At 63.4% G+C, this 21,708-nt stretch overlaps 1 protein-coding gene across 4 annotated transcripts; it reads left to right on the forward strand.

Annotated features, from left to right (window-relative positions):
• The first annotated feature begins 13,538 nt into the window (after positions 1 to 13,538).
• On the forward strand, positions 13,539 to 18,557 carry LOC306651981 (regucalcin-like). Of its 4 annotated transcripts, none has more exons than XM_079125008.1 (7): positions 13,539 to 13,653; positions 14,918 to 15,083; positions 15,583 to 15,765; positions 16,263 to 16,478; positions 16,652 to 16,783; positions 17,951 to 18,105; positions 18,358 to 18,557. In XM_079125008.1, exons 1-7 carry the CDS (start codon positions 13,648 to 13,650, stop codon positions 18,406 to 18,408), a joined length of 909 nt encoding a protein of 302 aa, XP_078981134.1. In that variant the 5' UTR covers positions 13,539 to 13,647; the 3' UTR covers positions 18,409 to 18,557. The 4 variants fall into 4 exon arrangements, with proteins under 4 accessions (XP_078981134.1, XP_078981135.1, XP_078981136.1 ...); XM_079125009.1 differs by lacking the exon at positions 13,539 to 13,653 and adding an exon at positions 13,667 to 14,293; XM_079125010.1 differs by lacking the exon at positions 13,539 to 13,653 and adding an exon at positions 14,571 to 14,677.
• Positions 18,558 to 21,708: the final 3,151 nt, after the last annotated feature.

A 21,708-nucleotide genomic window follows, 5' to 3' on the forward strand; every position in this document is an offset into this window, starting at 1 on the left:
CTATGACTGAGGGTCCTGGATATGTGGGGCTGAGTGCACACTGTCCACCATGACTGAGTCCTAAACACAGGAACAGTTGCACACAGTCCACTGTGACTGAGTCCTGGACACAATTGAGAGGGCACTGTCCACTATCACAGAATCCTGGACCGGGTGGAGATCGTTCACTCTGACAGGCCTGGGTCCAGTGAGGTTCCTGGACCCTCAGGCCTGGAGTGGCCCTGTTTGCTGTGAGTGGGTCCATGCGCACGGCAGCACTGCCCTCCGGTTCTGTGGCCCAGGGCACCTTCCTGAAGGTAAAGTGCGGAAGGTGCCTCGGAGGTGCTGGAGCAGCATCGCGGCGGAGACGGTGTCCTCTCTCCACCCCACCCCCAGCCTGTTATTCTTCTGACACTGGATTTCAGACCTCAGGCCACTGCTACCTGTGCCTGCAGCGGCCAGGCTCTGGCCAGCCTCAGGACGCAGCAGGGGTCCTGTGGGTCCCCAGCCTGGAGACAGGCACAGGTGTCTGGAGAAGCCAGCAGGAGGACACACCCTCTGCAAGGACGGGCAGTTCCTGCTTTCGGCAGGTGTGATGTCACCTCCCCGCGCTCCAGCAGCTGGCTGGTGGGCATGGGGGCAGCTGCGGTGACCAGAGTGGGTGAGGTGGGCAGAGGAGGAAGAGCTGCAGGCCAGGCTCTGATTTGGTCTTGAGCTCACAAAAGTTTGCAGGAGTGCACTTTGATAGAAAAACAGGAGAAAAGACATTGTCCTTAGAGGTTTTGGGGTTTGGGGTTTGACACAACCCACACCCCTGAGAAGAGCATGTAGGATTTGTTACAACGCACAGGAGGGGAGGTCAAATAGGACGAGACAGGAGCCATAGCAGCCCATACTGGACAAGGTGGACCCACATAGGGAAATGAAGTCTCAGGGGTTGGGGAGGGAGGCAGGGACTGGAGGAGGAGGTCCTGCAAGGGTCACCTGGGCAGAGACTCAGGAGTGGCAGCTCAAGGGGCCCCCAGGGATGGGATCACTGGCTCCGTGTAACCCGCCTGGAGCCCGGGAACAGGAGACACGTTGCCCTTGCTCCTCCTGCCGGTTCCCTCCTGGAGCCGACCTTCACCCAGAAGAAGGCAGGTTCCAACATAGGCTGCAAAGCATCTGGTAGTAGGGGGCCCGGTGGGCGTGGCTGATCCGCACCAGGGCTGAGCGACAGCAGAAGTCCACACTCAGGCCCAGCTGCACTCAGGAACGCCGAGCCTGGAGCAGGGGAAGTGGGAGTCACGGCCCAGATGCTCTTCAGAGAGGGCAGGTGGACGCTGAGTTGGCAAAGGGATAGCAGCAATGCAGTGAGTAGGTGACACTTTTGAATATTTGAATGAAAACAGTTACCAGAGTACCATTGATATCACCTGGGAGAGGTGAGGATCTCCTGAAACAGGAGCACCCGGGCCTTTCAGTTGTACTTAGGACACAAGTGAGGATGGAAGTCTGCCCAAGAGTCTCAGGAGCGAGGAGTAAGGACGTAAGAACATGCCGGCAAAACCCACTGCAGGTGCAGTTACCAGAAAGTGTGGGAGTCCACAACAACTCGTACAACAGGGCAGTCTCGGCAACTCAGTGAGTGGAAGCTGGCCAGACAGAGAGGAGGGCGTAGGCCACAGAGGAGGCCCTAGAGAGGTGGGGGGCACACCAGGGATGAGAGCCAGTGGTGGACGCAGGAATTGAGAGAAGCTGGCAGAGGACTAGAGGTTAGTGGGAGGCTACGGGAGATGGGAGGAGAGGAGGGTGGAGGACTACAGGAGCAGATGGGGGAGGTGGAGGACTACAGGAGGAGATGGGGAGGGTAGAGGACTATAGGAGGAGATGGGGAGGGTAGAGGACTGCAGGAGGAGATGGGGGAGGTGGAGGACTACAGGAGGAGATGGGGGAGGTGGAGGACTATAGGAGAAGATGGGGAGGTGGAGGACTACAGGAGGAGATGGGGAGGGTAGAGGACTATAGGAGGAGATGGGGAGGTGGAGGACTATAGGAGAAGATGGGGAGGGTAGAGGACTATAGGAGGAGATGGGGGAGGTGGAGGACTATAGGAGGAGATGGGGGAGGTGGAGGAATATAGGAGAAGATGGGGGAGGTGGAGGACTACAGGAGGAGATGGAAGAGGGTGGGGAATTACAGGAGGAGATGGGGGAGGTGGAGAACTACAGGAGAAGATGGAAGAGGGTGGGGAATTACAGGAGGAGATGGGGAGGGTGGAGGACTACAGGAGATGGGGAGGGTGGGGAATTACAGGAGAAGATGGGGGAGGTGGAGAACTACAGGAGAAGATGGAAGAGGGTGGGGAATTACAGGAGGAGATGGGGAGGGTGGAGGAGTGGAGGAGGAGATGGGGAGGGTCAGAGGACTGCAGGAGGAGATGGGGAGGGTGGAGGACTGCAGGAGGAGATGGGGAGGGTAGAGGACTGCAGGAGGAGATGGGGAGGGTCAGAGGACTGCAGGAGGAGATGGGGAGGGTGGAGGACTGCAGGAGGAGATGGAAGAGGGTGGGGAATTACAGGAGGAGATGGGGAGGGTGGAGGAGTGGAGGAGGAGATGGGGAGGGTCAGAGGACTGCAGGAGGAGATGGGGAGGGTGGAGGACTGCAGGAGGAGATGGGGAGGGTGGAGGACTGCAGGAGGAGATGGGGAGGGTAGAGGACTGCAGGAGGAGATGGGGAGGGTCAGAGGACTGCAGGAGGAGATGGGGAGGGTGGAGGAGTGGAGGAGGAGATGGGGAGGGTCAGAGGACTGCAGGAGGAGATGGGGAGGGTGGAGGACTGCAGGAGGAGATGGGGAGGGTGGAGGACTGCAGGAGGAGATGGGGAGGGTGGAGGACTGCAGGAGGAGATGGGGAGGGTGGAGGACTGCAGGAGGAGATGGGGAGGGTGGAGGACTGCAGGAGGAGATGGGGAGGGTGGAGGACTGCAGGAGGAGATGGGGAGGGTGGAGGACTGCAGGAGGAGATGGGGAGGGTTAGAGGACTATAGGAGGAGATGGGGAGGGTGGAGGACTTCAGGAGGAGATGGGGAGGGTGGAGGACTGCAGGAGGAGATGGGGAGGGTGGAGGACTGCAGGAGGAGATGGGGAGGGTTAGAGGACTGCAGGAGGAGATGGGGAGGGTGGAGGACTGCAGGAGGAGATGGGGAGGGTTAGAGGACTGCAGGAGGAGATGGGGAGGGTGGAGGACTGCAGGAGGAGATGGGGAGGGTGGAGGACTGCAGGAGGAGATGGGGAGGGTGGAGGACTGCAGGAGGAGATGGGGGAGGGTGGAGGAGTGGAGGAGGAGATGAGGAGGGTGGAGGACTGCAGGAGGAGATGGGGAGGGTGGAGGACTGCAGGAGGAGATGGGGAGGGTGGAGGACTGCAGGAGGAGATGGGGGAGGGTGGAGGACTGCAGGAGGAGATGGGGAGGGTGGAGGACTGCAGGAGGAGATGGGGGAGGGTGGAGGAGTGGAGGAGGAGATGAGGAGGGTGGAGGACTGCAGGAGGAGATGGGGAGGGTGGAGGACTGCAGGAGGAGATGGGGAGGGTGGAGGACTGCAGGAGGAGATGGGGAGGGTGGAGGACTGCAGGAGGAGATGGGGAGGGTTAGAGGACTGCAGGAGGAGATGGGGAGGGTGGAGGACTGCGGGAGGAGATGGGGAGGGTGGAGGACTGCGGGAGGAGATGGGGAGGGTGGAGGACTGCGGGAGGAGATGGGGAGGGTGGAGGACTGCAGGAGGAGATGGGGAGGGTTAGAGGACTGCGGGAGGAGATGGGGAGGGTGGAGGACTGCAGGAGGAGATGGGGAGGGTGGAGGACTGCGGGAGGAGATGGGGAGGGTGGAGGACTGCGGGAGGAGATGGGGAGGGTGGAGGACTGCGGGAGGAGATGGGGAGGGTTAGAGGACTGCAGGAGGAGATGGGGAGGGTGGAGGACTGCAGGAGGAGATGGGGAGGGTGGAGGACTGCGGGAGGAGATGGGGAGGGTGGAGGACTGCAGGAGGAGATGGGGGAGAGTTAGAGGACTGCAGGAGGAGATGGGGAGGGTGGAGGACTGCAGGAGGAGATGGGGAGGGTTAGAGGACTGCAGGAGGAGATGGGGAGGGTTAGAGGACTGCAGGAGGAGATGGGGTAGGGTTAGAGGACTGCAGGAGGAGATGGGGGAGGGTGGAGGACTGCATGAGGAGATGGGGGGCGTGGAGGGCTGCAGGAGGAGATGGGGGAGGGTGGAGGACTGCAGGAGGAGATGGGGGAGGGTGGAGGAGTGGAGGAGGAGATGGGGAGGGTGGAGGACTGCAGGAGGAGATGGGGAGGGTGGAGGACTGCAGGAGGAGTGGGGAGGGTGGAGGACTGCAGGAGGAGATGGGGAGGGTGGAGGACTGCAGGAGGAGATGGGGGAGGGTGGAGGACTGCAGGAGGAGATGGGGGAGGGTGGAGGAGTGGAGGAGGAGATGAGGAGGGTGGAGGACTGCAGGAGGAGATGGGGAGGGTGGAGGACTGCAGGAGGAGATGGGGAGGGTGGAGGACTGCAGGAGGAGATGGGGGAGGGTGGAGGACTGCAGGAGGAGATGGGGGAGGGTGGAGGAGTGGAGGAGGAGATGAGGAGGGTGGAGGACTGCAGGAGGAGATGGGGAGGGTGGAGGACTGCAGGAGGAGATGGGGAGGGTGGAGGACTGCAGGAGGAGTGGGGAGGGTGGAGGACTACAGGAGGAGATGGGGAGGGTGGAGCACTACACGTGGACACTGAGCACACACCACCCACTCTTGTGTTCAAACTGTCACTCACCAGAACTCAGAACCAAGCAGCGGGGAAGACACTGACTCCCCAGCACAGAGAGGGGGGGGGGGGTGTGCATTGTTCAGACAGTCCCCAGCTCCCATGGCTCCTCGTGACTTGCCCGATGCTGCAGTGCTGAGAGCGCAACCCGCCTCAGTAGAGGAGGCCAGGTGTGCATTGGACCTTCACCAGGCCAGCGAAGCTCTCCTGCTGCTGGGCACTGGCAGCAAACTGCACACAGACATCCTGGGCTGCCCGCCTTGGCCTCCTGGCTCTGCCCTGGGCCACAGTCCAGCCTCCTGCCCATCAAGGGCCTCCTGCACCTCTGAGCACGGCCTGACCTGGAGATGGAGTCTTTGCAGATACAGGTCAAGATGGACATGAGATCATTCTGGAGTGGTGGCCCCGAGCTCAAGGAGGTCATCCTTAGAGAGACAGACACACAGACCCAGAGGGGAGAAGGCAGTGGGCGGGGAGACAGATGTCAGACCCTCCAGGTGAGTCCTGGCTCATCCTGGGCCCCAAACAGAGCCAGTTCTCTGTCCGTACTGGCCACTGTCTCCTCTGCCCAGTCCTTCACGCAGATCAGCAGGCCAGCAGAGGGGGTGGCCAGGGGCCATCGCGTCTGGGCTTCACAGCCACTTGGGAAGAAGAGACAGGCTGGCTCTCTGACCATTGGAGCTAACAGCTGGATCGCCTCACAGTCCTCCCTACGGGGCTGGTCACGCCTCTGCCCTGGGCCTCAAGCTGCCAGGGCACAAAGGTGAGACCAGAACTGGGTCTGGGGCTCTGGTCACACTGGGGCTTTTGCCAGGCTGCAGACTCTCAGGCCCCTCTCAGTGACCTGTGAAGGTGGATGGCCTTTCTCTACCTAGTGTCTGCTTCTCCCAGGATTCACTTGAATCTGGCAGAGGAGGCGGCGCCCTGGGGACATAGCTGTCCTTCCCAGGTTCCTCCTGGCTGCTCTCACTTCCAGACATGGCAATGCTGTCGTGACAATTCCATCTGTTCCCTGAGCACGCGCTACAACGCGGCGAGGTGTTTCGGACACCCCACAAGCAGGAACGGCCACAGCCCTGTGGACTCAGCCCTAACTTCACTTGGCCTCTCGCGGCCCTGCAGCTGCAGAGCCAGCACTGAAGGTCTCTGCGACCTGTTGGTGCGGGTGATCTGTTTGATCACCTGGATGGAGGTTTGTTACGTGCAGCTCGAGCCATTTCATGCTTGATGTGATAACACGTGCGTGGAGCACGTGTGCACATCCTCAGAGACGGCGCACACCCACACCCGCACACCACACCTTGAACTGCAGCTGCCCGGCATGGCCTCTTAACCGTGTCGGCTCAGCTTAACCCTCTGAGAACCGGCCTCGCTGTGACGTCGGGATGCCAGCCAGCATGGGCCCCCTCTCACACGCCCGAGGCTCTGTGCAAGTCTTGTCTGGGAGGCCGGCTGCCCACCATGCTCTGCTTCCTGGGTGGCGTCCCCAGCCTGCCCCACCTCCCAGGCATGGTCACCACACACTCCCACCCACCTGCCCTGCAGGAGGAAGCAGGAACCAGTGCTGGAGTCAGCCTCCTGAGTCTCCATGGAGCCGAGCAGCCACCCCCGTACAGAGACCCCAGTGGAGGAGACGCCCGGCCCTCAGCCCTGTCTGTGGGACTCCCCACTACAGGAACTTAGATCTGCCCCAGCAAAGGAGGTACCTGGCAAACAAACAAAGCTAAGACTTAATTCCCGTTTCTGCAGCCCACAGCCCACGTGGGAATGACTCCGGACCTTACTCACGTCCTCGAGCCCTGGGAAGGGGCCCTGGTTGAGTCCCCAGGCCTGCCGCCTGCCAGGAACAGCGGTGTTTGGCAATGCCCGCTTCCTGCCTGGCGCTCCCATTTTGTCTTGCTGGGCTGAAGTGGCAGTGCTATCGTCCTGTGCCAGTGATCAATTCCTCCCAACCTGTGATCGTTGCTTACAAGATGTTCTCCACAACAAAATTCCAGAGGAACCAGCTTCCCAGGGCGATCGCTCTGCACTTGGCACTGGCTGCTTCCTCTGCAAAGGGTGGCTGTTTTCCCAGGGCAACTTCACGTTTGGACAGAATGGGCCCTGGATCCCCCAGCCAGGAGGGACTTCCGATACCTCGTTCACCAAGCCCCCACCCTTGCCCAACTGTGGTCTGTACCAGTGTACTGACCTTGGTCATCTCCCAAGGTGAAAGAGCTCTATCATTTTGTCATAGGGGATGGATGGAGCCCCACTAGGAACGCCCCCCAGAACTGTGAGCTGTGTGCTGTTGGAGAAAGTGTCTCTGCAGGCGCAATAGGTGCAGGGTCCCGAGAGGAGCTCCTCCTGGTCAGGTGGCCCTGAGGCCATGGCCGTGTCCTCACAAGAGACAGAAGAGGAGACACAGACACAGAGGAGGAGCCACGTGGAGACGGAGGCAGAGGCTGGAGGGCTGGGGCCACCAGCCCAGGGCCACCTGGAGCCCAGGAGCTGGAGAGGCAGGAAGGAGCCTCCCGGAGCCTGTGGAGGGGCTCAGCCCTGGGACAGCTTGACTGTGGACTGTGAGAGCACACATGTCCACCTGAAGTTCTAGGTTTGTGGTCATTTTCTACAGCGGCCCCTTTGCTGTGAGGGTCTCATAAAGGCAAATGGAGGCTGAAGCATGGACCCTTGCTGTAGCTGTCACCAGTAGCCCTCTGGCACCGCCTGCCTGCTCACAAGACATGGAAGCTCGTGCCTTGGGCTGTCTTGAGGCTGCTGCAGGCCTGGCCTCCCAGGTCCTCACCCTGGGGGTGCAGCTGCTGGGTGAGGGGCTGACCATCCCAGGCCACCTCCTGAGGGTGAAGGTCTCCAATGCCACCCGTTCATTGCCAGTCCACAGGGCACAGTTATGCCATGAGACCCAGAGTTGACGTTTGCTGTGCTCATGGTCAGACTTCTGAAGTTGGTGGGGAGAGGGGGACAGAAGGCAGGGCCCCGGATGCTGCAGGCCTGGGGGCCAGTCAGTGTCCCCACCTCGCTAGCTGCTGCTGTGGGGCTGACCCAGCCCCAGAGGAGGCAGCAGCTGAAGGCGGCGGGCTGTGAGGAGAGACAGGTGGCTGGGGGCCAAACATGCAGAGCCCCCGGCTCCCACCTCAGCTTCGCCCTGGACTGCTGGCCAGCTCCACCTCCCTTGCTTGCCCCTGATGACTGCCCCCCAGGGCCTTGGTCCTGCTTCCTGCCTGTGCCCTCATGGGTAGCAGAATCTCTGCCTGCCAGCGTGGGAGACTCCCTTCATGAGCTGGTGCTCCAGGGTCCCAGCAAACGTCACTTTCGACCAGGCTCCCAAGAGGCCCTGGGAACCCTCTCACCCTAGGACCCAGCCCACCGTGCTGGCAGGAGACAGCGGCACCCTCGGTGTGCCCACCTGTGCCCATGCTCCTGGGCAGGCTCTCTGTAGACCTTTGGCCCTGCGAGTTCCTGGCACCATGGACTCCTCCTGGGACAGGTGCCCTCGGCAGGGGCAGGCTACCCAAGTGGACAGGTCACTTCCCATCGAGGCAGAGGCAGGAAGCCACCTACTGCAGCCAGTCAGGTCCCAGAAGCAGGCCCTCAGGGTCGACAGGCTCAGTGGGCTGCTGCTCTGGTTTGGCTTTTAAAGCCATTGAACCTTCAAACACGTACCCTTGGCAGTTTGCAGTGCATCCTCAAGCCTGTGACTCCCACGGTCCACTTCCAGAGCCTCATCCCGGAGAGGAGACCCACTCTCCCGCCCAGCTCCTGGCAGCCAGCCCATCGCTGTGCAGGGAGGGACGTGCCTGCTGGCTGTTCAGGGATGTGTAGTCCTGCAGGCCAGGCCTCTGTCTAGTCCCTCTGCAGAGCTGGTGTCTCTGGCGACCTGCACATTGCTGCATGTGGGCTTCCCCCTTCAGGTGCTACACAAGCCCCTGCTGCAAGGAGGGGCTCCTCCTTCATTGCTGAGAGACCTTCTCAGTTTGGATGCAAGTCAGGGCTGATCCCATAGATGACTAACCAGACCTGGAGGGCACTACACATCCAGCACTGGAGACGTCCCACTTGTTCAGGATCTTTGGGACCGAGTCCTCCAGGTCCTTGGCCAGGCTGGAGCAGGTGGGTCAGAGTTCAGCTCGGGGGCAGGTGGGGACGCTCATTGATCAGTCACCCTAAGAGCAGAATCGGGGGGAGGGGTCCAGTGGTCTGTGAGCAGGGATGGGGGAGGGGTCCAGTGGTCTGTGAGCAGGGATGGGGGAGGGGTCCAGTGGTCTGTGAGGAGGATGGAGGGAGGGGTCCAGTGGTCTGTGAGGAGGATGGAGGGAGGGGTCCAGTGGTCTGTGAGCAGGGATGAGGGAGGGGTCCATTGGTCTGTGAGGAGGATGGAGGGGTCCAGTGGTCTGTGAGCAGGGATGAGGAGGGGTCCAGTGGTCTGTGAGCAGGGATGAGGGAGGGATCCAGTGGTCTGTGCAGGGATGGGGGAGGGGTCCAGTGGTCTGTGAGCAGGGATGGGGGAAGGGTCCAGTGGTCTGTGAGCAGGGATGGGGGAGGGGTCCAGTGGTCTGTGAGCAGGGATGGGGGAGGGGTCCAGTGGTCTGTGAGCAGGGGTGGGGGAGGGGTCCAGTGGTCTGTGAGCAGGGATGGGGGAGGGGTCCAGTGGTCTGTGAGCAGGGATGGGGGAGGGGTCCAGTGGTCTGTGAGCAGGGGTGGGGGAGGGGTCCAGTGGTCTGTGAGGAGGATGGAGGGAGGGGTCCAGTGGTCTGTGAGCAGGGATGGGGGAGGGGTCCAGTGGTCTGTGAGGAGGATGGAGGGAGGGGTCCAGTGGCCTGTGAGCAGGGATGAGGGATGGCCCAGAGGGGGGCAGGCGAGCAGGGCTGTCCCTGTCTTCCCTGGGAGCAGGGCTGTGGGTGGGGCTGCATTCAGAGGGAACTCTGAGAACAGGTGGTAATGGACAGTGATCATGAAGCAGATTCAGGGTGTGTGGCGTGGGCAGCCACAGGGCTGAGAGCCGCTCAAGAAAGGCTGGAGGTGCAGGCTCAGGCTGCACCCTGAGGAAGCACTGAGCCCGTCACTCATGTGACAGGAAGCTGCAAATGCAAGGACCCTGCGGCCAAATACTGGCTCCATCTAAGGGAGGAAGATTCGGGGACAGGGGTTGCTGGGTGCCGGAGGAGGGAGGCTCAGCACCCAGGGCTGTGGGTTTGGTGCTGGATGAGCTTGGTGCTCAGCTCTGCAGCTCTCTGGGCTCTGCCTGCCTCCCCCTGCTCAGCTCTGCAGCTCTCTGGGCTCTGCCTGCCTCCCCCTGCTCAGCTCTGCAGCTCCCTGGGTTCTGCCTGCCTCCCCCTGCTCAGCTCTGCAGCTCTCTGGGCTCTGCCTGCCTCCCCCTGCTCTGGGCTCTGCAGTTCCCTGGGCTCTGCCTGCCTCCCCCTGCTCTGGGCTCTGCCTGCCTCCCCCTGCTCTGGGCTCTGCAGTTCCCTGGGCTCTGCCTGCCTCCCCCTGCTCTGGGCTCTGCCTGCCTCCCCCTGCTCACTCTGCAGCTCCCTGGGCTCTGCCTGCCTCCCCCTGCTCAGCTCTGCAGCTCTCTGGGCTCTGCCTGCCTCCCCACTGCTCAGCTCTGCAGCTCTCTGGGCTCTGCCTGCCTCCCCCTGCTCAGCTCTGCAGCTCTCTGGGCTCTGCCTGCCTCCCCACTGCTCAGCTTAGCAGAACAGGGCTCAGTCACCTGGACAGTGTCCAGGTCTCACCCACTTCCTCGAGGTGTTGAGGGATCAACAGGGATCAGCCTCATGCAGCTGCCTTCTGGGGATGCCTCCCTCGTCCCTGTGGGACGGCTGGAGATAAACTGTTGGACTCGACCCCCTGGCCCCATGCCCCACATAGCTGTCCAGATGAGCTGCAGTGGCCCTGAGCCAGTGTGACTGGCAATTGCCTGCCTGCTTGGTGTAAGCGCCCCCAGGCGGAGCTCCCTGTAGGAAACCTGCTGAGGTACCATGATGGCCCAGAGGTCACGCTCCCTACCCACTGATGGGTCGGCTGGCTCCCTCCATATCCCCAAGCCTTAGGGCAGCTGTCCTCCTCTCTGTGCGTGATGACACTGCTCTGCTGCCTCCTCTGGGGCTCAGCTGAGCACCTCCCGTCCTCCCTCCCTCCCTCCCTTCCTTCTTTCCTTCCTTCCTTCCTTCCTTCCTTCCTTCCTTCCTTCCTTCCTTCCTTCCTTCTTTCCTTCCCTCCTGGTCAGGGCCGTCGCCCAGAGAGCCTGTGTGGCAGGAAGGCACGTGGGTCTGCCAGGAGCCGCATGGCATCTTTTCTTAGAAGGCTTCCTGGGAGAGGTACCCCAGCAGGGTCGGGCTCCAGGAGACAGAGCTGAGCAGGGAGGAGGCAGGCTGAGCCCAGAGAGCTGCAGAGCTGAGCAGGGGGAGGCAGGTGGGAGCCCCAGAGTTCAGAGACCTTGCAGAGGTGAACAGAGGGGAGGCAGGCAGAGCCCAGAGAGCTGCAGAACTGAGCAGGGGGAGGCAGGTGGGAGCCCCAGAGTTCAGAGACCTTGCAGAGGTGAACAGAGGGGAGGCAGGCAGAGCCACATCCATGGACAGGGCATCTGGGAGGCGGGAGGAGGGGTGAACTTGGGATGCAGTTTTATGGCCTGTTAATTCCCTGTGCCTGGAAACAAAGTGTCACCGGCTTAAATCACTGGAACTTCTCCCCCAGATAAGGTATCACCACAGGCTGAGCCCCTCCACGGGCTCCAGGGAGGCTCCTTCCCGCCTTTCCAGCTCCTGGGGTCCAGGCAGCCCTGGGCTGGTGGCCCCAGCCCTCCAGCGTCTGCCTCCGTCTCCACGTGGCTCCTCCTCTGTGTCTGTGTCTCCTCTTCTGTCTCTTGTGAGGACACGGCCATGGCCTCAGGGCCACCCTGACCAGGAGGAGCTCATTTCAGGATCCTTCACTAATTACCTCTGCAGAGACCCTACATGCAAAAGAAGTCCTATTCTGAGGTCCCAGGTGCACTTGGGGTGCTATTTGGCCCACTGTGTGCTCTTGGGGAAGGCGTCCGAGGTGGTGTTCTCAATGGCCAGGAGGAGGAAGGCAGGGGAACAGGGGCGTGTGGGGCAAGTGCATGTGGATCCCTGATCGACTTCCAAGCAGGGTGCTGGGAACGGAGTCTTGTTTGGGAAGCGTGCGCTCATCTATAAACTGGGAGTCATCGGCAGGTCAGTGTGTGCAAGTCATGAGACAGATGAGATCATGCGCCCCAGGTGGGGATGGAGGCTGTGGAGCCCTGGGACTCCAGGTAAGGCCTGGGAAGGGGTGAGCATTCGGCAGGCGGAGGAGGAGCGGACAGGAGGTAGGAAGGCCAGGAGGACCAGGAAGCGGGGAAGGGTAGGTGTCGCTGTCCCATTGCTGGGTCACAGGGGCATGGTTTAGAGCCAGAGCCCCTGGAACATGGGGGCAAAGGGTGTGTGAGACTCCGCAGGAGACTCAGCTCTCGTGGTGTGTCTAGGGGACAGCTAGGTCCTGGCAGCATGGCGGGACACTGCCCTGCCTACCCAGCCAAGGGACTGCCACCTTTGTTTTCTGTCCAGGCCCACTGTGCCTTCCCACCAACCCAAGACAGCACTCTCTCCTGATGCTCAAACTGTCGAGAGGTCTGACCCTCCCTAGCCACTGCCCACCCTCTCCTCGGCTTGAGCATAGACAGAGAGGAGAGCTGCTGGGATAGATTGGGGACCACCTCAGCCATCTTGACCTCGGGGTCCCAACATGGCTCCCTAAACACGTTCCTTAGCTTTGAAGAGGTGGCCGTCACTGGTGGTCCAGGGTTAGGATTACAAGAGTCCCACTGAGCAAGTGTGTGCCCTGCCCAGGTGTGGCCAGGGGGTGAATGGAGACACCCAGGCCCGGGTCTCCAGGAGCGGCCACTGCAGGCTGCCCAACAGGAGACCTGGCCTGTCTTCAAACCCGGAGGGTCAGTCACAAGAACCAGAGGTCCTTTCTCTATTTGGGTGAGACACCATGGCTGAACACTGACCTCATCTTGAGCAGGAGCCTTGCTGAGTGAAGAGGGTCCCTTTGGCTGAAAGCAGGGCTTCCAAGACCCAAGCGCCTCTCTTGAGTGGCCCCACCTCCTCTGCTCCAGGGTCCCCATTTATTTTCCTTTAGACCCCTTCCACCCACAGCAGGTGGCCCTTCCTGGGCTTCCAGGGCAGGAGCCAGCCACCCAGCACTGGCCTCGGCAGCGTCCCAGACAGCCTGGTGCCCAGGGCCCTAAGGAGCTGTGGGACCAGGGGTTGGGGTGAGGATGCTGCAGAGCTGCCGACTTGGGAAGCCAGGAGGAAGTTCCCGGGGTGCCCTCCTGCGGAGTCCGTGCACCCAGGACGCCTGTTCTGGCCCCCAGGGGGAAGGGGTCCTTGCCGCCTGGGGGCAGCCTTTCAGCCGGGTCCTTGGGGTCCAGGGGCTGCAGCCCCTGGGAGGAGCCGGGCTCACTCTGAGACATGGAGGCGTCGGTGTGGGGAATCCACCTCCACCAAGCCAGCAGCCTTTTGTGGAGAGGAGGGTGGGCTCAGCCGGTGCCAAGTCCTCCACAGCGGGAGGAAGCCTTGGGGCACGCGCCTGCAAGAGAGCAGCACTTCGGCAAACTCCTCTCCCTGTCCGGTGCCGCTGGGATCCTGCCGGCACGCGGGGGTGGCAGGAGAGAGACCGGGCGCCCTGACACCAGGAGCGGCACTGGGCAGAAGTCCTCGGAGGGGGCTGGGGGAGTAGCGCCCAGACCATCTCGGAGGGTGGAGGAAGATGCGGGTGCTTGTGAGAGTTTGGGTCCCATGGCCAGGTGGGCGAGGTTCGGGTCGGTCAGCGGGTGAAGCTGGGGGTCCGCAGAGTTCTTTACAGGATGCCTGTGAGTAGAGCCCCGCTCCACGCCCCTGCGTGCCTCCCAGGAGTCCCCGTGTGCCTACCCAGCGACTGCCCCGCCCCCCGCGCATGCCTGCCCAGCGACCCCTGTCTGTCTGCCCAGGGCTCCGGGTGTGCCTCTACGCCTGCCCGGCCACGCCTGTGCGCGGAGCTCCTTGTGAGCCTGCCTAGGTGAGCCTCGAGCACCCGCAGTGCAAGCAGGCGCTCTTGTTCTGCAACTGGGACAGGTTGCACAGTGTCCCGCGCGAGATGAGAACCCAGAGGGCTGAGGACCCGCGCAGCCCCCGCCCTGCCCAGCTGCGTGAGGACTCGCAGAGATGCCTGGCGGGGGCGCTGGCCGCGAGCTCAGGGGCCCTGTGGAAGGGAGGTCCCGGGCCGCCTTTCTGCCACCCTAGTGCAGAGTTCACGGGCGACTCCTGGGACTCTGCAGGACGGAGCAGGCTACAGCGCGCTGTCACCTCGGGCGCTGATGGTTTGGCAAGGACAGAGGGAGGGACGAGGGAGGGAGGAGGGCGGAAGGGAGTTGCCACCACCAACCGGTGTGCGCGGAGGCCAGTGTGCGCAGAGTCCCACCGAGCTGAGGCGAGCAGGCAGGAGGAGGGCTGCGGAGCCACGAAGCCGCAGGGGTATGCGAGTCCTGGGCTATGGGGCCTCCTGGTGTCCAGGAAGGGCTTTGTGAAAGTCCCACCGAGGGGAGGCTTTGCACAACAATCCAATTACAAGTGGGATCGCGCAGTGAGCCCTTCTGGGGAAGAGGTCTCCTGGGTGGAGAGGCCAGGGGTGTGTGCCGGGTCAGCCACCTGCAGATCCCCCCCACGCCCACCTCTGAGCCCGGCCCACCTGGACGCTGCTCAGCTTGGCAGTCTGCTTCCCAGGCTGCAGCTGGCGCGGGGAAGGAGGAGGCTAGTGGAACACTGTGCCTCCACAGGGAGGGGTGCAGCCCTTGGGAAGCCTCTGAAGAATGGTGCCTTTTCAGGGACTTGCACCGGCATTTCCTGTAGATTTCTCAGGTTCACGGAGAGTGCCGTGTGGCCCAGCGGAGCCGGGATGGGTGCTGGCTTGGGTGGGTCCCTCTGCATGCTGATGTCTGCCTGGGTGAGGCTTCATGCAGCAGAAGTGGGCTGTCCCTGAGACCACAGAATCTGTCACTCACCTGCAGCGCCCAGCTCACAAGTCCAGCAGTCCTCACTCCGGGTGACCCGGAGGACAGGTGGAGGAGCAGGGCACTCACAGCCCTGCCCTCCTCCCAGGCCATGGCCGCCCCCAGGATCGAAGCTGTCATCAGGGAGAAGCACAGAATGGGGGAGTGTCCCGTGTGGGAAGAGGAGACCGGGCAGTTGGTGTATGTGGACATCAACGCCAGGACCGTGTGCCGGTGGAACCCACTCTCGGGGGAGGTGCAGACCATGGGCCTGAGTAAGTGGGTCCCCTGGTGGCTGCAGACCGTGGGCCTGAGGGAGTGTGTCTGGTGGCTGCAGACCGTGGGCCTGAGTAAGTGGGTCGCCTGGTGGCTGCAGACCGTGGGCTTGAGGGAGTGGGTCCCCTGGTGGCTGCAGACCGTGGGCCTGAGGGAGTGGGTCCCCTGGTGGCTGCAGACCGTGGGCCTGAGGGAGTGGGTCCCCTGGTGGCTGCAGACCGTGAGCCTGAGGGAGTGGGTCTGGTGGCTGCAGACCGTGGGCCTGAGGGAGTGGGTCTGGTGGCTGCAGACCGTGGGCCTGAGGGAGTGGGTCCCTGCACTGAGGCCGGCTTCCTTGCTCTGGGGAGGGGTGTGGAGGGCCCCCAGGCCGCCCGGGCTGACCCTGCACTGAGGCCGGCTTCTGTGCTCCTAGGTGCCTCCCAGCAGGAGCCACATGGGGTGGGGCTGCACCATCTCATGGGGAAGCAGCACACCCCTCCTGTCCTCTGTCCTCTGCAGGAGACCCTGTTGGCTGTGTGGCTCTTCGCAGGAAGGGCAGCTACGTGGTGGCCTCTGGCACCTGCCTGGGCCTCCTGGACTGGGAGACACAGCAGGTGCAGTGGGTGGCCAGGCTGGACCAGGACAAGCCCCACAACAGGTTCAACGACGGGAAGGTGGACCCTGCTGGGCGGTTTGTGGCAGGTGGGCTCCTGAGAGGGCTAACCAGGGCAGGCCCAGCCAAGGGGCCGGTGGGGACCTTACGGAGCTCTCCCTGTCTCCTAGCAACAGGGGCCGGTGGCCACACGGGCTCTGGGCAGCCCGCATGTTCCTCCAGCTGCAAAGCACAGACTTCCACACTGTGCTTCCCGGGTCCCTGCCCAGAAGAGGACCCTGGGGACGCGGGGCAATGGCAGGGGCGGCTTGCCAAAGGCCTTTCAGGTGCAACCCTGGTCCTGGCACATCTGCCTGACCAGGCCCGTCCCCAGGTCCTGCAGTTGGGACGTGGACCATCTTTGGGGTCCACCCTTCATGCAGCACAGAGCTCACTCCAGAGGCCCCCGAGGGCCGTCCTGCCTGCTGCCCTCCTGAGGGTGCCACAGCTCTCCGCACAGTGTCTCAGTTCCTGCTGAGTGGGCTGTGGTCTGTGGGGCGGGTGGGCAGGGCTGGGGTGCCGCCTGCTGACCTTCTGCTCTCTGTAGGCACCATGCCGGAGGCGTCTGCCCCGGGGGTGTGGGAGCCAGGGCAGGGCTCCCTGTACACCCTCTACGCTGATCACTCCGTGGTCAGACAGCTGGACCAGCTGGGCATCCCCAACGGGCTGGACTGGTCCCTGGACCACCGCACGTTCTACCACGTGGACAGCCTGGACTACGCTGTGCGGGTCTATGACTACGACGTGCAGACCGGAAGCCTGGGTAGGACCGCCCGTGGCCCAGCCTTGATCGCACCCCTCAGCCCCTCCCTGGTGGGTGCCAGACGCCCCCGCCCGGTGGGTAACACCCTCCCCTGAGGCCCCGGTGGAGCTTTGCAGCGTGACCTCCTGGTCTGGGCTGCGAGGGCCACAGTGCCTGTGTCCGTCCTGCTGCAGCAAACCCACGGCTGCTGTGCCAGCTGGAGCCAGAGCAAGGCATGCCCGATGGACTGTGCGTGGACACCATGGGGACTCTCTGGGTGGCCTGCATCGACGGAGGCAGGGTGATCCGCATAGACCCTGAGACAGGTGTGTGCACACAGCAGCCGGTCAGGCAGGGGCATCAGGGTGTCCTCTGTGTGCACAGGGGTCAGGGTCTAGAAGTCAGGAGCGGGCAGCTGCTGCATGCTCATCCGCTGTGGAGGGGGCCTTTGCAGATGGCGCCTGTGCCAAGGTGGTTAGCACTGGGCAAGGGCAGGAGAATAACTGGGGCTGATGAGCACATGAGCACAAACCAGCAGCTGAAAACCACAGGACCTTGTCCTCCCCCAGCCCTGGAGGGTGGGGGCTGAGGTCAAGGTCCCAGGGCTGAGCTCCTCCACAGGCTCCAGGAGGCTCCTTCCCACCTCTCCAGCTCCTGGGCTCCAGGTGGCCCTGGGCTGGTGGCCCCAGCCCTCCAGCCTCTGCCTCCGTCTCCACGTGGCTCCTCCTCTGTGTCTGTGTCTCCTGTTCTGTCTCTTGTGAGGGCATGGCCATGGCCTCAGGCCACCCTGACCAGGAGGAGCTCCTCTCAGGACCCTGCACTCACTGCCTCTGCAGAGACCTGTGTCCACACCAAGTCCCCCACAGGTTCTGGGTCAAGATGTGGACAGGACCAGCCTCTTTCCATGGTGTCCAGCTCCTGGGGCTCCAGGCAGCCCTGGGCTGGTGGCCCCAGCCCTCCAGCCTCTGCCTCCGTCTCCACGTGGCTCCTCCTCTGTGTCTGTGTCTCCTCTTCTGTCTCTTGTGAGGACACGGCCATGGCCTCAGGGCCACCCTGCCCAGGAGGAGCTCATCTCAGGATCCTTCACAAGTACATCAGGAAAGACCCTGTTTTCGCCAAGCAAGGTGGTGCACACCTGTAATCCTGGTGGCTCGGGAGGCTGAGGCAGGAGGGATGGCAAGTTGGAGGCCCTGGATAACTCAGCAGGACCCTGTCTCAAAAAAAAAAATAATAATAATAATAATTAAAAGAGCTGAGTTGTGGCCCGTGGTTAAGCACCCTGGTGTTCAGTGCCTAAAAAAAAGACCGTTTCACACAAGGTCCCAGGCTGAGGTCCCAGGCAGCGTAGGGCTGGGGACTCTGTTGATGGCCGCAGTACAGGAGGCAGGGTGGAGCGCGGAATGGGGCCGGGAGAGACCACTCACTCAGGTGGAGCAGGGGCGTCGTGGGGTCAGGCCGCCTGGGGGCGGGGCCACACCTGTGCCTCCCAACAGGGACGCGGCTGTGCACCCTGGAGATGCCGGTGTCCAGGGTCACGTCCTGCTGCTTCGGGGGGCCCGACTACTCCGACCTGTATGTGACCTCTGCCGCCGACGGCCTGAGCCCGGAGCAGCTGTCGCGGGAGCCGCAGGCGGGACACGTCTTCAAGGTTGGTGGGGTTCCCTGCAGGGGTCGGCTTGGCTCCAGCCCCTCTGCTGGCCAGGTGTGAGCACGTCTGGACCTGGGGGGCAGGAGCAGGGCTGGAGGGGTGACCCCGACCTCAGTGCACCTGGAACCGCACCAGGCCTCCGTGCCTGCTGTTCCAGGTTTACCTGGGGGTCGTAAGTGGCTGGCTTGCCTGGTGCTGCCAGGAGACCCAGCCGCGCCCGGGGGCTGACCTCCACTCTCTGCTCCCCAACAGGTCACAGGTCTGGGGGTGAGAGGCCTCGCGTCCCGCCCCTTCATTGGCTGACGGGCACCACTGTCCAGAGTAGCTCAGGCCTCTGTCTTCGGGGCTGGGCCAGGCTCAGCTCTGGTGGGGTGCCCCCCGCCCCAGCTGCTGGTTCACAGTGGACAATAAAAGTGGCCACCCTCAAAGTCGGTCTGCGGCTGCTGCTCTGGGATGTGCGTCCCACTGGGACCGCCCGTCGCTGGGACCAGCATCACCTGGCACTGCCCTTTAAGCCCTCGTGTCCTCTTTGTGGGTCCCCTGGGTCGCCTGCAGCCCCCAAAACGCCTGGCCCCACATGGGTGTCTCAGGGTCTGCCTCTGCCTGGGGCGTGGCGTGAGCCGCTGACAGGAGGAGCCACGTGCGGGTGGCAGCTGGCAAACGCGCAGTCCCTCCTCTAGGCGCAGCACTGGGTGACCAGCACCTCTGGTTCCCAATGCTCCGTTTACCCTGCACTCCAGCAGTGACCCCAGTCCCCTCCAGGCCCCGGCACCTCCTCCACTGCCCTTCGAGGCCCTCTGTGGCTGCGGCCCCGCCCCGCGAGGCCCTCTGTGGCTGGCTTCTCTCACGAGCATGGTATCTTCAAGGCCCCTCCCTGGAGCAGCAGGCGACTGCAGCTGCTGCCTTTTCAGGGCTGAGTAATATTCTATCATGTGGACGGACCTGTCCTGTCCCCCCATTCCTCCATCAGCGGACACTGGGTCAGTCCTGGCTGCTGACCCTCAGGCACGGTGCTGCTGTGAACGTTCATGCATAAGTCTTCGTTCCAGCATTTGTGTCTGGGTCTTCAGGGCAGTACCCAGGCTGGAGTTGCCGCGTGCGAGACCTCAGGAGGCCCCTGCAGACTGTCCCTCCAAGGGGCAGCACGCCACATTCCCATGGCAGGCCCCTAAGAGTGATGTGCAAGGTCGAGGCCCCTGCAGAGGACTCCGCCTGCACACACTGGAGTGTCCCCACCCAGGCGGCACTGCAGCGCAGGGCTGGCTGCCGCCAGGACACCAGGAGTGTGTGACCTGGGTCCCTGCTGCCAGGACACCAGGAGTGTGTGACCTGGGTCCCCACACAGGCGGCACTGCAGGGCAGGGCTGGCTGCCGCCAGGACACCAGGAGTGTGTGACCTGGGTCCCCACCCAGGCGGCACTGCAGCGCAGGGCTGGCTGCCGCCAGGACACCAGGAGTGTGTGACCTGGGTCCCTGCTGCCAGGACACCAGGAGTGTGTGACCTGGGTCCCCACACAGGCGGCACTGCAGCGCAGGGCTGGCTGCCGCCAGGACACCAGGAGTGTGTGACCTGGGTCCCCACACAGGCGGCACTGCAGCGCAGGGCTGGCTGCCGCCAGGACACCAGGAGTGTGTGACCTGGGTCCCTGCTGCCAGGACACCAGGAGTGTGTGACCTGGGTCCCCACACAGGCGGCACTGCAGCGCAGGGCTGGCTGCCGTCAGGACACCAGGAGTGTGTGACCTGGGTCCCCACACAGGCGGCACTGCAGGGCAGGGCTGGCTGCCGCCAGGACACCAGGAGTGTGTGACCTGGGTCCCCACACAGGCGGCACTGCAGGGCAGGGCTGGCTGCCGCCAGGACACCAGGAGTGTGTGACCTGGGTCCCCACACAGGCGGCACTGCAGGGCAGGGCTGGCTGCCGCCAGGACACCAGGAGTATGTGACCTGGGTCCCTGCTGCCAGGACACCAGGAGTGTGTGACCTGGGTCCCTGCTGCCAGGACACCAGGAGTGTGTGACCTGGGTCCCCACACAGGCGGCACTGCAGGGCAGGGCTGGCTGCTGCCAGGACACCAGGAGTGTGTGACCTGGGTCCCCACACAGGCGGCACTGCAGCGCAGGGCTGGCTGCTGCCAGGACACCAGGAGTGTGTGACCTGGGTCCCCACACAGGCGGCACTGCAGCGCAGGGCTGGCTGCCGCCAGGACACCAGGAGTGTGTGACCTGGGTCCCTGCTGCCAGGACACCAGGAGTGTGTGACCTGGGTCCCTGCTGCCAGGACACCAGGAGTGTGTGACCTGGGTCCCCACACAGGCGGCACTGCAGGGCAGGGCTGGCTGCTGCCAGGACACCAGGAGTGTGTGACCTGGGTCCCCACACAGGCGGCACTGCAGCGCAGGGCTGGCTGCTGCCAGGACACCAGGAGTGTGTGACCTGGGTCCCCACACAGGCGGCACTGCAGCGCAGGGCTGGCTGCCGCCAGGACACCAGGAGTGTGTGACCTGGGTCCCTGCTGCCAGGACACCAGGAGTGTGTGACCTGGGTCCCCACACAGGCGGCACTGCAGCGCAGGGCTAGCTGCTGCCAGGACACCAGGAGTGTGTGACCTGGGTCCCCACACAGGCGGCACTGCAGGGCAGGGCTGGCTGCTGCCAGGACACCAGCCGTCTCTGCCCTGGGTCCTGGTGCTCATGGATGGCAGAGCACCGGTCTTGTGGACAGGGGCAGGTGGTGCTGCAACCAGGCAGGCCTGTCCGGGGCTTGGTGCCTCCATTGGTTGGGGAGGCCCAGGTGGAGTTGGTTCTGGCCAAGTGGCCAGTCCTGGAGATGGGCAGCAGGCCCTGGGAAGAGGGCGAGTCCTCAACTCAGGTGCCGTTCCTGGTAACAGGTGGTGAGGGGCCAGGTGGGGACCTCCAGAGACCAAACATGAGCCAGGAGATCCTGCCCCTCCCGCAAGAAGCTCTTCCTCCCTGTCCAGCTTTGGCCCAAAGCAGGCCGCAGGGCCACGCCCCAGGGAGTGGGGCTGAGTCCACTGGGGCATCTTCCTGGCCTTCCCAGCCTGGATCCCCTGAGGCTTCAAGTCACAGGGAGAACCAGCAGCCCATCGCCTCTCAGCCCCCTCCTCCTGACCTGCCCCCAGAGCCCCTCTCCGCATGTCACCTCCCGCCCCATCCCCTAACCTCCTGTCCCATCGCTACCCCTCCCCTGACCATCTCCTTGACCCACCCACTCTCCTGACCTCCCCTCCCCTCCCCTCCCCCTCCCCCACCTCCCCTCCCCTACCCTCCCCCACCCCCCAGCCAGCGCAGCTCTTCCTGTGCACAGTGGCATAAGCCACCTTTCCTGTTTCGAGAGCTGCTCTGCCCAGTTCCTGACCCACAGTATGTCCTCTTCCGCCTGCAGGTAGGGGCCCTGCTGTGGCTGCCTCTGCTTCTCACTGTGAGCTTCTCACCTTGGAGTGTGAGCTGCTGGCTTCCCACTCAACCAGTCACCCGGGTCCTCTGGCAGACCCTCCGTCACCCGGGTCCTCTGTGCAGACCCTCCGTCACCCGGGTCCTCTGGCAGACCCTCCGTCACCCGGGTCCTCTGTGCAGACCCTCCG

The sequence above is a fragment of the Sciurus vulgaris genome, assembly GCF_902686455.1.
Source record: "Sciurus vulgaris genome assembly, chromosome: X".
Classification (NCBI taxonomy): Eukaryota; Metazoa; Chordata; class Mammalia; order Rodentia; family Sciuridae; genus Sciurus; species Sciurus vulgaris.